The sequence below is a fragment of the Haliotis rubra genome, unplaced genomic scaffold (assembly GCF_003918875.1).
Source record: "Haliotis rubra isolate DU_JTF1 unplaced genomic scaffold, ASM391887v1 Scf1748, whole genome shotgun sequence".
NCBI classification, from domain to species: Eukaryota; Metazoa; Mollusca; class Gastropoda; order Lepetellida; family Haliotidae; genus Haliotis; species Haliotis rubra.
The window spans coordinates 55,572-69,656 of NW_025765723.1; the positions used below are offsets into that span (position 1 = coordinate 55,572).

At 37.6% G+C, this 14,085-nt stretch overlaps 1 protein-coding gene across 1 annotated transcript; it reads left to right on the forward strand.

Annotated features, from left to right (window-relative positions):
• The first annotated feature begins 825 nt into the window (after positions 1-825).
• LOC124272947 (integumentary mucin C.1-like) lies at positions 826-10,447 on the forward strand. Its single transcript, XM_046708189.1, has 4 exons — positions 826-991; positions 7,797-8,306; positions 8,736-8,810; positions 10,182-10,447. The coding sequence occupies exons 1-4, from the start codon at positions 826-828 to the stop codon at positions 10,274-10,276; spliced, it is 846 nt and encodes a 281-aa protein (XP_046564145.1). The 3' UTR covers positions 10,277-10,447.
• Positions 10,448-14,085: the final 3,638 nt, after the last annotated feature.

Sequence of the window (14,085 nt, forward strand, 5' to 3'; positions counted from 1 at the left end):
TCTTTGACCTGAAAAGTATAAGAACAATAACACAAAAAACACAAAGATCAACAACTAATTGATCAATTACGGCTTAATTAGTTAACGAGGCACTTCTGGATTCACATCTTAATTAAGGTTTCACAATGTATGTAATCACTTGTTGATAAGTAATTAACTAGCCAATGAAAATAAACTTGATAAATACTAGATGATACGTTATAATGGTTATACATTATTTACGTCACATTACAAAGTATATATATGTTACAGTCTAATGTGTACATTGCCTGATTAATTAACCCAATTATTGTACAGATTGACTGATTGTTGAACAAGGATTATTGAGAAGACAAGATTAGCATGGGTTTCGTTTTGTGATCACTGAGGCTTCTTTTAATAAAGTAATGTTTATAGTTTAGATTAATCCATATTTTCCTGAAAGCAAAGGCCTTCCTAGAAATGATGTTCGCACAGGTTTCGTTCCGTGATCACTGAGGCTTCTTTTAATAAAGTAATGTTTATAGTTTAGATTAATCCAATTTTCCTTAAAGCAAAGGCTTCCCTAGAAATGATGTTCGCACAGGTTTCGTTCTGTGATCACTGAGGCTTCTTTTAATAAAGTAATGTTTATAGTTTAGATTAATCCAATTTTCCTTAAAGCAAAGGCCTTCCTAGAAATGATGTTCGCACAGGTTTCGTTCTGTGATCACTGAGGCTTCTTTTAATAAAGTAATGTTTATAGTTTAGATTAATCCAATTTTCCTTAGAGAACAGGCTTCCCTAGAAATGTTATAAAATGCAAGTATTTTCTTACTAGACTTGACATTCATTCTTTTTATCATCATGGAGTCAATCTTGTTGACTAAAGAAGAGTACTTTAATTTGATTGAAGAAGTCAATGTTGCACTAGGAGCTGAGAAGAAGACGTTCCGGCAGTATTACGTTCTTGGGAAGTATGAGATCGTGCAGTGTGGTGACCAGGGTTATGCAAGGTGTAACTGTTCTACAAGTGGGAAACAGTGTGTCACAAATAATTGTAAATATTATAAGTTGTGTTTGTTGTGTAACAGCAGATACCACAATGCAAGGTGTAACTGTTCTAAAAGTGGGAAACAGTGTGTCACAAATAATTGTAAATATTATAAGTTGTGTTTGTTGTGTAACAGCAGATGCCACAATGCAAGGTGTAACTGTTCTAAAAGTGGGAAACAGTGTGTCACAAATAATTGTAAATATTATAAGTTGTGTTTGTTGTGTAACAGCAGATGCCACAATGCAAGGTGTAACTGTTCTAAAAGTGGGAAACAGTGTGTCACAAATAAGTGTAAATATTATAAGTTGTGTTTGTTGTGTAACAGCAGATGCCACAACAGTGTCAATTGTCAAAACAACAATGATGTCTTTTATGTCTGTAATTTACTTCAATGTAGGAAGCAGTGTGCCACACGTGTTACAAGTTGGGTTTATTGTGTAACAGCAGATGCTACTATTCCATGTCTGTAATTTACTTCAATGTAGGAAGCAGTGTGCCACACGTGTTACAAGTTGGGTTTATTGTGTAACAGCAGATGCTACTATTCCATGTCTGTAATTTACTTCAATGTAGGAAGCAGTGTGCCACACGTGTTACAAGTTGGGTTTATTGTGTAACAGCAGATGCTACTATTTCATGTCTGTAATTTACTTCAGTATTGATGTGTATTTTTTTGTTACGTAGCTCATACTAAATAAAGTCATTTGTACTTCAATTAATGAATTTATTGGATATTCGCCACTTATTCATTCAAACAGATTGGGGAACGAAACACATGCTAATCTTGTCTTCTCAATAATCCCTGTTCAATAATCAGTCAATCTGTACAATAATTGAGTTAATTAATCAGGCAATGTACGCAATGCCTGGGAATTTTAGACAATGTACACAATGACTGAGTGAATCAGGCAATGTACACATTGACTGTTTATTTCAGTCATTGTACACATTGCCTGATTGTAGACATTGACTGTAACATATATACAGTAATAAATAACTACACCGAAATACTATTATTTACTATAATAATAGATATTGTCATTTCATATATTTGAGAACAGGGGAAATACCTTTTGGTCATATGTGTATCCACTAGACTCCATCAGTACAGGTTTTCTCTTCTGTGAGATGGGTGAACGTGTATACAGATTGAAAGAGTCCATTTTACATGAGAGGGTGTCCATCATCTACACTGTTCATTTTACCCCAAAACGTGTAGGTGAATAGAGAGTGTAGTAGTAATTGGGGGACACCCACAAGAAAACATCTCAAAGTACAGGACAAGAAACCCATCTCAAACTATTAAATAAGTAACAATCTCAAAGTATCAGTTAAGAAAGCATTTCAAGAACAATACTCTTAATATGAAAAACAATGTACGACCATTTTGACTTTTTCTATGGCCACTTTGACTTTTTTCTATGGCCATTTTGACCCGTTCCCACGATCCCAATATCAATACATATGGGACTTCTCTGGGATGTAACTGGTTCTTATTCACTGGACCGTGAATGAAATTGTTTGTTAGAATTTCAAGTTGGGTTTATCTTCTTTAAATAGACTCATCCCGTTATATTTTTAATTTAGTTTTATTTATTCATCAAACAGACGACCAGGCAGACCGCTGTTGTTGTACAACACTTTATGCTACCAGGGCAGAGTGTCAGTGCAGTTGTTTGTGAGCTTCTAGTTGTTCTACTGCTTTAGGATGAAAGTGATTTAACGTGGAATGTGAACTATGTAGTGTTGTACGTCACATAAAGAGACACATTGCCTTCCAACCCACAGGTGAGACTCGCCGCCGTGGATTTATTGCCAGTGTTTATCATGGAACAACATACACTGACAGTAATATGGAAGTACATTACCACGCTTACACACACGAGAAACTAGGGTTAGAAGTTAGCAGTTTATAAATAACAAGTTTATAAATACCTCTCAGCTTTATATAAAACAATATACCGCTCAGCTTTATATAAAACAATATACCGCTCAGCTTGATATAAAACAAAATACCTCTCAGCTTTATATAAAACAAAATACCTCTCAGCTTTATCTAAAACAAAATACCTCTCAGCTATATATAAAACAATATACCGCTCAGCTTATATCAAACAAAATACCTCTCAGCTTTATAAAACAAAATACCGCTCAGCTTTATATAAAACAAAATACCCTCTCAGCTTTATATAAAACAATATACCGCTCAGCTTTATATAAAGCATAATACCTCTCAGCTATATATAAAACAAAATACCTCTCAACTTTATCTAAAACAAAATACCTCTCAGCTTTATATAAAACAAAATACCTCTCAGCTATATATAAAACAAAATACCTCTCACCTTTATATAAAACAAAATACCTCTCAGCTTTATATAAAACAATATACCGCTCAGCTTTATATAAAACAAAATACCTCTCACCTTTATATAAAGCAAAATACCTCTCAGCTTTATATAAAACAAAATACCTCTCAGCTTCATCTAAAACAAAATACCTCTCAGCTTTATCTAAAACAAAATACCTCTCAGCTTTATCTAAAACAAAATACCCCTCAGCTATATGTATATAAATTAACTCTCAACTGTATATAAAACATAATAACTCCCAGCTACATATATAAAGCAGATTAACTCTCAGCTATATATAAAACAACAATAACTCTCGGTTATATATAAAACAGAATAACTAGCATCAGCTATATATAAAGCAAAATAACTCTCAGCTAAATATAAAAATTCATTTTCTGAGTGTGTCAGTCAATAAAGCCCAAACTGGAAACAAATCTGACCTAAAGCTTAGAGCAAGGATCACAACATCTCTCATCTGACGTAGACAAGGTCGGGAGTTTGCTGTGATGCATACCCTGTCAAGACTCTGTAAGTGGACACGGCGGTCTTCCCCATCAGTTAGTACAAAGGGTGTTGTGAGTAGAGCATATGCCCATGCCATGCAGGATGAGAGGAGAAGCTTGTGAGCGAGTAAACGAGTAACTTTTACGTCGGTTTAGCAATACTCCAGAAATACTACCGCAGTGGACACATGAAATGGGCTTCACAAATTCTTATGTTGGGAATCGAACCCAGTTTTTCGGCGTGACAAGCGAACGCTTTAACCGCTTGGCTACCCAACTACCTCTTTAATGATGGCAGCAGTTGTATTCTTCTCAATTTAGAGATTCAATTCAAAATTTAAATTTGCATGGTGATATATTGTACAAAACGTTATAGAGACTACAGGATCAAAGAATTCTATTCCTGTGGTAATTGAGTGAGTGACTGAGGAGGTGAAGTTTAGGTCGCTTTTATTGAAGTACGAGCCACATCAGGCGGGGCATGCATGGAATTGCGTTCAAATACAGCGAATATACATTATAAATCGCGAAAGTTAAGGGTCTTTGATAATAGTTTTAAACTGTTGAAATCATCAGGTTTATTTGGGCCACGCGGGTACTCATTGCGATATTATAGACCATAATGATACAAATGATATAGAGCAGAAGGAAATATGGTTTTATGCTGCTAACAAACATAGTAATATTACGGTAGTGATCACAAATAAGTACACATTGTACCTATTGGACACCCGGGGCCTCGGCGGGACGACGAAAGATTAAACTACTAGCTCACTTCCACGCGCCTGTAAGAGACTTTCTCGGAGCCCATTGTGATATTGGGATCTACTGCATCATTTCAGAAAGGGTCCGCTTAGAGATCTGACATTTTAGTACGAGGTGTATAGGATGGAGTATATTATTCTGATATAATTGACAAACTACTCTGTACAATGTACTTGTGACCCAAAGGAAGAACGCCCATTGGATAAAAGCCTTTTGATATGCGTTAACGGTTGAATAAATTTGTAATGAATACTTGCACTGGTCCTACGACATCGAACCACAAGCTATCTAACCTATGAGTTGTTTCGTATCAGAGCACCGTGAACATTTGCGTCTCAGCACCTTATAAAAAATCCTTTGGCAAATACTGTCTAATATGCAATCAATAAACATGCAAACACAAACTTTGTCAACTGCAAACAATACTCTCTCATAAGCAAACACAAACTCTCTAAAGTGCAAATAATACTCTCTAATATGCAAACATAAACTCTCTTAAGTGCAAAGAATACCCTTAATGTGCCTGGAAATTGAATATTGTCTGATATGTAAACAATAGTATCACTCACTAATATGCAAAAAATACTCCCTAAGACGCAAACAATACTCACTTATATGCATAACACGTACAAAAAACAAACATATATCTTCGTAGCATGACAGATAACAAGCGCCTTGCCTAGCATCTGGTCATGTGTTAGACACATGTGGCAACCCTTCCCTGGCAATTGAAGCAGTTGGACTGTTTGTCGACAGGTGCAGGATTCACACCTGTGCATATGTAGCAATAGAACCGTGAGATTAGAGTTCTCGTGCGGATTAACTGTAAAATAGTTGATTCCTCTACCCCAAATTTAATTTCGAATTGGAATATGCAATATTCTTGCCATATTGTCATGGCAACAGAAGTCCCAAGGAATGTTATTCGCACAATCATATTGTACACATGGGGAATTTCTTTGTACAGTAAACTACTTCCATAATGAACACGCTTACAAAGATGGAAGAACATAACGACCTATTTTCTATTGTATATATTACTCGAAACGAGTATAACAATCCATGATTCTTAACAACTTTTTCTCTTTTCTCTTCGCGCATTTCACTTGCTCTTGTCCTGCGTCATATTATTATCTTGACCCATGATCTGATCATCTGAAATTTCAATGTCCAAATCGAAATAGATCTAGGATTTAGTAAAAGGATCACCTACAGTTCTATGTCACTCGTCAATCAGCAAAGTCAAAAGTTCACTATTGGAATCGGCTGCCCGCACTGTGACCATATAGGGAATCGAACCTGGGACTCGAACCTGACTGAGTGAGTGGTTTTACATTGCTTTTAGCAATATCCAGCAGTATCACGACTAGGGACACCAAATGCTTCACACATTGTGCTAATGTGGGGAATCGAACCGGGGTCTTCGGCGTGACGAGCGAACACTTCAACCACTTGGTTACCCCACCGCCCCCGACTTTACGAGACAACTGACTGACTGATATGGTTTTACGCCGCTTTTAGCAATATTCCAGCAATATCACGGCGGGGAAACCAGAAATGGGCTTCACACATTGTACCCATGTGGGGAATCGAACCCGGGCCTTCGGTGTGACGAGCGAACGTTTAACCACTAGGCTAACCCACCGCCCTTACAGAACCAGGAAGGGAGACATGTGATATACAAGATGTAGGAATGATAATTATTACCTGTCTTCCTATTAATGATTAAAATGAAAACCAACAGATAGATGCAAGATTTGGATTAATGAAACAAATTCAGAATTTGACACCCGCGTTAGAAAAAGGGACACACGGCATATAATTTTCCTAATACAAAGTGAACACGTGTCGACGAAATGTTGAATAATGCTCCTCCTAAATAAACACAAACATGTACAATTACAATCCTGTTTGTCACACACCTTCAGCAGGTGCAATGTACATCTGAAATACATGCAGGTGTAATACCTTAATACATTTCATACCATGTATTTATGTAAAGAGATCATCAGAAAATAATCTTCAACATGAAATCCGTGACGTCCTGCATGTGTACGGGCATAAACAACTGACCCAACTTGAAGGGTGTTCACCACTCACCACTCACCAACAAAATAGAAACAGGTTGGTTCGTGATATGAATTAAATATTTTCAACTGCTTTGTCAAACCAGTGTTTTTAGAAAAACACATCGTTGACATTTTGTGGAATGTGAGCAGTTAGGCCACATTTCCTAATGGAAGGTCTGATAAATTGGGTTCTTCTCATCTGTTGGTGCTGTGTGTCTCGTAAGTATCATCAGTTTTACTTTATTGTTCGTATGAGTTGTGTGCCTTCAAAAATGTCAAGAATTCCGTGTTAATGCAAGATTTATACGCGCGTCTTCAACTTCATGTAAAAACACTAACCTTTCCAGAAACATGTGAAATATTATATACGAAGAGTGAGCTTATATATTGCAATTTCTTTATTCTTTCCAAGGGGCGTTTGAAATGTATCGGGATCTATAATTACGAAATGTTGCGTTGAAAGAAAAGAAATGTTTGAATCCACAGGTCAATTCTGATCGATAATACATTTAATGAAAATGTCACGAAAAGGCAAAGGCGACGTTCAAACTGCTTGTTCATGTCAACTAAATATGCAAATTAAACATTTTACATGTCTCAGACATACAGTTAATTGCAAAAGGGTTAATGTCCCTGAGACAGATGCACTACAATAACATAAACAGGGTCATACCAGAACTTTAATTTCAATGCTTTATCCAAAATTGTACGATCTAAAAGGAAACGTAATTTTTCATGTTTGCAACTGTTTGATGTACACACTTTGTTGGAATCGAACATACTTTCATAGTCTTTAATTTATACTGATATGAAAATTAAGACAATTTTCAAGAATATGTTAAGAAGAATACCTGTACCATATCGTCGTGTTGCTGTAATGACGCTATCCCGTTGCCTAGCTATTTCTTAATTTCGCCTTTTTAAACAATGACTGTTAATATGGAATAACAGACAAATGTCACTTCAACGTATAACTTTAGCTAGAAATGTCTGACACCTCTCTCCATCAGCACAAATAATGCCCGCATGATCGTATCTTATGTGTATATGTTGGTATTGTTAGTGCCAGGTGTGAATGAATGCATTTCAGAAATTTCTGCACAAGGAATTCTGTTCAATGCGTTCTATGGCCCGTCAAGACCACCTGACTTGACGTTATCGTCTACGCCAACAACATCTACGCCAGCATCGTCATCAACACCTCAGTATCCAACACCGACATTCGGACCGCAAATATCCAGTGACGACCATGTGGTATCGACGATATACGTCACGACGTCAACTCCAAAAACGACTACAACATATAAAACAACTCCGCTGACATACCTGTACCCAAACACATCGATATCGACTGTAACAATAACTGCAATGTTATCACAGAGTGCAAACCCTACGGATTTCGATCAACCTCTTCACACTTCTTTGGGACCAGACAGAAACAGCACACGTAATTCGACGAGCGTTTGGTTGACGACATCATCGACGGCAAGAGTTGTGGAAAATGCGTCCAAAACGAATCAACAGTACTACAACGAGGACAAACTGGATACATTAGGCGAGGCAAACATCATGATGTTTACCATAGGCAATGATAACACAGGTAATAGTCTATTTGTCCGTTTAACGTCATTTCTCACAATAATCGATTTTGACTATGAATTTACCACATTGAATTAGCTAAGAAATATAGTAGAAATATAATGGTTGAATGAACCACCCGGTTTATCATATATTGCCAATGTTTTGAAGTGATCATTGTCTTCTGAAACAGGACACCTCGGAAATTGGAGCTTGAAACTAATTCATGCTAACTACCTTTGGATTAATATAGGATCTTGGTTTTTTTCATACTTACAATTATATAAAATACCAGGAAGCATGATAGTTTTCTATACCAGATCATCCGAAGGATTTCTTTTTAACGTTGCTGAACTGATCAGGAAGGTTTAAGTATCCAATAGTGTAGCCGTGGTTACCTTGAGGGGTACCTTGATCGCAAATGTATGACTGGTGTGAAATGTATCTGCAGGTGGCCTTATTGCCGGCTCTGTCGTGGCAGTAATCATTCTTCTGCTGGCCTGCATAGCTGTGTGTATATTTGTTGGTGAGTACCGGTGGTATTGATGGTACCATTTCTTGTTATACATACCTCGATGGAATTAGCAGGAACCTCTCATCCCTCAGTAAATATACGGAACAAATAAATTTCCACATTTATACCGAGAATAAAAGTTAAGCGCCAGCCTATTTCAAAACTAAGATGTGAAGCTGTGGAAATGTTAGGCTAAAATAACTGGGAAGACCAATCCATATTTAGAGAAGGTTCATCTGGTAACTGATTTAGAGATATCATAAACATTTGTCTTTACAATTAAAGGAAATATTGTTAAAGATATGATGGCACTGCTTCTTAAAGCAAAATAACTATTCCTATTCTGCTCAAACAACACTAATAAACGTAGGTTTCACTTGTCAAAATTGACAATCATGTGACCATATAACAGTCATTTCTGATTTTCACTTTTCAAAAGAAGGTAAGCTTAACGAGAAAAACAAAATGCATGTTTTGCAAAAGCGCATACATCCTGTTTAAAGTAAAAGATAATTTCCATAATGGTTTTGTTTTTAAACTAAAAGTACTAAACCAAATTATGATAGTTGTTTATTTTTCTGAAAGATTTCCTATGAGACAACCTACATTGGCAAAATACACTGGGTGGCGCTTAACTTTTTGTTCACAGTATATTAAAAGATCTCTGCTAAAAGCAGTGTCAATTGTACGTGGACTCCAATATATTATGAACATGCGTTTATGATCGCTATCAAATAGTGATGAATCCAGGTGTTCGCGAAAAGGTGAGTTTATCTTACATCCATCGGTGGCACCGGTCATAATCAAACGCAAAGGTTAGTTGATTGTTCGACCGACAAAGTCATGCTTGTCGTTTGTTTGTTGTTAAACCTCGCACTCAGCAACAGCCCCGCTTTTTGTCGGCCACGCGAGAAGAAACTGTTGTTATTTGCTTGCTGGTTATGTAACGGCAGATGGAATTGGTCATGTTTGAATTTTTCCTTAGCAACCCATGATTGTCCTAAGAGGCGACTAACGGGATGTGGTGGCCAGATTCACTGATTTGGTATCCCAATTTCGTAGATCAATGCTCACGTTGTTGATCACTGGATTGTCTGGCCCAGACTCAATTATCTACAGACCGCCTCCATATAGCTGGAATATTGCAGAATACAGCGTTAAACAACATCAAACATGTGTTTATCAATCAGTATCAAACAGCGATGATACTATGTGTTCGCAAAAGAAAGGTACTCCACGTAGAGTAACCATACGGACATCAATTCATGCTATTCGATCCTTTATTCTTAATCATATGAGAACTGTTCTCTATCATTTCATAATTTAGTTGTAGTTAAAAGTAATAACTCATACTAAGTGATCATTATTAAATCATTATTTCAGGGCATCGTAGAAATGAAGTGAGACCAGAAGATGACGATGGCAGCGTGTACGTCAACCATTATGTGACAGCTCCACCGATTGTTTACAAGCTTTAATGTCACAAGTAAAGTCAACTGTTATGTTCACTGGAACAATGTTTTGCTGAGTGTGAAGATAGGGATTCAAGGTGACTGAGTGAAGTACAGGAATACGCAAAGAAGAATATACCTTGAAACAAACACATTTTCACCTTAAGAACATTTTGTACACATAAACAATAATTAACACCCTTTTGTTGAGAACTATGCTTGCTGACACGAGGTGGGGCGGTCGGGTAGCCTTATGGCTAAAGCGCCCGTCCGTCTCGCCGTAAACCCGGGTTCGATTCCTCACATGGGTGCAATATGTGAAGCCCATTTCTGGTGTCACCGGTCGTGATATTGCTGGAATATTGAAAAACGAGGCATAAAACTATAATCACTTACACCCCATTCAACGTTTAGGGGTGCGGATTGGTCCAGTCGTCTATGATGCCCGTGGGATCGAATCCGTGTTCTTCCTTTATGTTTTGGGTATGTCAGAACCATGCCTGTTGTCGTGGTTTTCTTTCGAAAGTAGTACGCGTCTAGGAACTACATCACTCAGGGCTCTCTACATAAAGATGACAAGCCGAGGAATGATGTTCAAAGTGAAGTTAAGCAAATTTCACTCACTCACTCACTCATAAAACTCCACATTATTATCCTTTACTGTCTGTTATTTTGCCCTACAGCTTATACGAGCAGGCAGATTGACATACCAATTAATGAGTCAAGCATATTCTTATTAATAATGTTAGTAAACTTTAGAATATTCCAGTTACAGCACGGCAAGTCGGATTAATGTCGTTTACTATTTTCGAAAAAAGACCCCAAGAACAAGGAGTGTTTAGATTCGAACCCACAATCAGCGGTTCCTAGCGGGACTGAGCGATACACCCCTGCGCTTCTTATAACCGGACCTGTATGCGGTATACAACGTGTTTTGAATTTCGAAATGTATAATTTCGGATGTCATACGAACATAAACAATTTACCGGGAACGGTTGTCCAATCTTGATATCTACTTGCTTACGTATACGGAGTTTGTATTCATGATGATCACGTGATTCTGACCGAGTAACTGTTCATGATGATCAAACAAAACATGTATTTACATTGCTTACTCATATCTCTTTACCACTTAAAACCATCCATACAAAGCGATGTAAATATATAGCTCTTAATGTCGTTACATTTACTGGTGAAAGGGTAGTCACAAATATATCAACTGTCTGAAGCATGATTCCCCTTTAATCATCACCGTTATTACTAACCCAATATCCGCTACAAGGGTATTGTACACAGGGCGTGTTCCTGTTAACATCAAACATTCAGAAACATATATCACAATCTTGCTGCCCTCCAAGCTGGATGCCGGTCGTCTTATCTCTACTGCTTCCAAGCCTTTGTCCGCCAGTGCTCCACCCGTTCTGACAACATACCGCGGTAGTCAATTCACTGTCAGTTTGCTTAAATATATGTGCCCCCCCATTGGGTGGCGTACATATAGCGTTATATTGACGTTGAAACTGTGTAGCAATACTCATCTTCGCGAGTGTATTTGCCTAAGCTAGAACAGCTTTTATACGGTTTAACACTATTGGTCTATGAAAACATGAGAGCATGAACCGAGATGGATGAAAGGTGAAATCATGTCGTAGACTTCTGTAGTCTGAATGGCTTTGCAATGTTACTTTCACACATGTTGAATGGAAGTTGCGTTATTTTTTATTGCGTCATACATCTGTGGAACCTGTTGACTACATATGTCTCATCTACTCGAGGCCAACTGCGGATTTCACATCCTGGGTGAAGCCATCTGACATGGATGTCACGGTAATTCCTGATGCTCTTCGGAAACAGTTTCCTGAAGTTGATCGCAATGTATTGACTTCTCTAGTTGTGGTATTGTAAGAGGTCATTCAAGATGAATACATGTGATGGATTGGCCTTGGTTGTGCTACTGGGGAATACCTTTTTCCTGGCTGGTGAGTATTGGGTGTCCATGATTTTCGTTTACCTACCTGGTGCTTTTGCTCTCTCTCTTCTGAACTGTGTACCCTATGTGTGTCAAACCTTGATGATCAGTGTGTACAGTGTGGAATTGAAATGTTTTACCTTAATCCACAATGTGTAAACAATAGGATGTGCATTGGCGCATGATTCGTCAATGTTTATTGTATATAATGTGGATTTCCACACTAGTTCTTAATTTGTAAAGTATAGAGTGTGGATTGCTACCATAGCTCTCAATGTGTAAAGTATAAAGTGTGGATTTCAACCATAGCTCTCAATGTGTAAAGTATAAAGTGTGGATTTCAACCATAGTTCTTAATGTGTAAAGCATAGAGTGTGGCGTTCCATCACAGCTCTTATAGTGTAAAGAATAGCTAGGGTGTGGATTTCAACCATTGTTCTTAATGTGTAAAGCATATAGTGTGGCGTTCCACCTTATTCTTGAGAGTTTAAAGCATAAAATGTCCACCTGATTCTTCACATTGTATAGACCGTGGATTTACATCATAACTGTTAATGTGTAAAGGGAAGAATGTTTATTTTCAGCGTAGTTCTCAATGTGTAAATTCTAGAATGTTGAATTCCACCTTATTCCTCAATGTGTATGTTTTGTGTGTCAGAGATAAATTTGGAAAATGACTACAATCTTAGTGTGTGGGAACTACAGTGAAGAAGGCACCGTGTACTCATAACTAGGTGAGGTGAAATTGGGTTTAACGTCGTGCTTGAGAATATTTCGCTCATATGACGACGTGCATGCGGGTGTATGTGTATGTGCGGCTGCTTGTACTAGCCCAGACTTTAGCTGGTTTTATAGTGCTAGCCCACTGAGATACCATGCCGCAGTGAAGCATGAATACCCCACTCAGACACATTATACTGTGTGTATACATTTTATGACGGCAAGCTTGAGAGGCAAAGCACATGTTGAACTACTCAGTGTGGGAGATTTAATGTATGTACAGGGGTGAGTTAGGGACACAAATGGTGTACTGAACAACATGCTGTAAGTGAAATGTAGTCAGAGAGATGCGACGTACATGTATATGACACACATCTGCATCTTTAAAGCGCTTTGAGCATGCATGTAGATGGGATTAACTATAGCGCTATATAAATACCAATTTAAAATCTATATTAGGTCTAAATACGCCACTCTGAGTAGCTTTAACTTTGATATTGTAGGCGTATGTTTTGCTGTATATACTGTTGACATTTTACCGACACATTTTAGCATTTCACTGTACTGTTTACATGTATCAGTCATCAACAGTTTTCTTGTCTTACCTGAAAATGTCATTCCTGAGATGTACTTTCTGTTCTGTGTACTGACGTCTCTTGTTATTATCCTGACTTCTCTGCTCACTAAAACATCCACTGCATATTGGTAACTGTGAGACATAGGACTGAACAAGTCAAATCTATTGCCCATTAATTATACATTGATGTTTAGTTTTGTGTTTCTTCAATGTAAGACAGCGAAATATCATTGATTTTAACTATAATTAGCACTGCGATAACCCCAATATACATGTATTTCCTGAAAGGTGTTCGAATCCTATCGTGTTTCTAGCATTAGCATTATCTGTATATTTTAAAATATAGCTGACTGGGCAAAATCTTCAAAGAATGTCTTTAATTACCCATGTTAGAATACCTGTTATTTCTGTAATATAAGTGGAAGTTTTAGTCAGAGCATACCTTGATCCCTGTTCCTTGATATCTTGATCATCCCTGCTCTTCCCAGGTCGCTTTGTCCACGCTGCTTGCCCAGATGACGGCACACCGGGTAAGATGCCACGCAAAGTCTACGTCAAATTCAGAATATA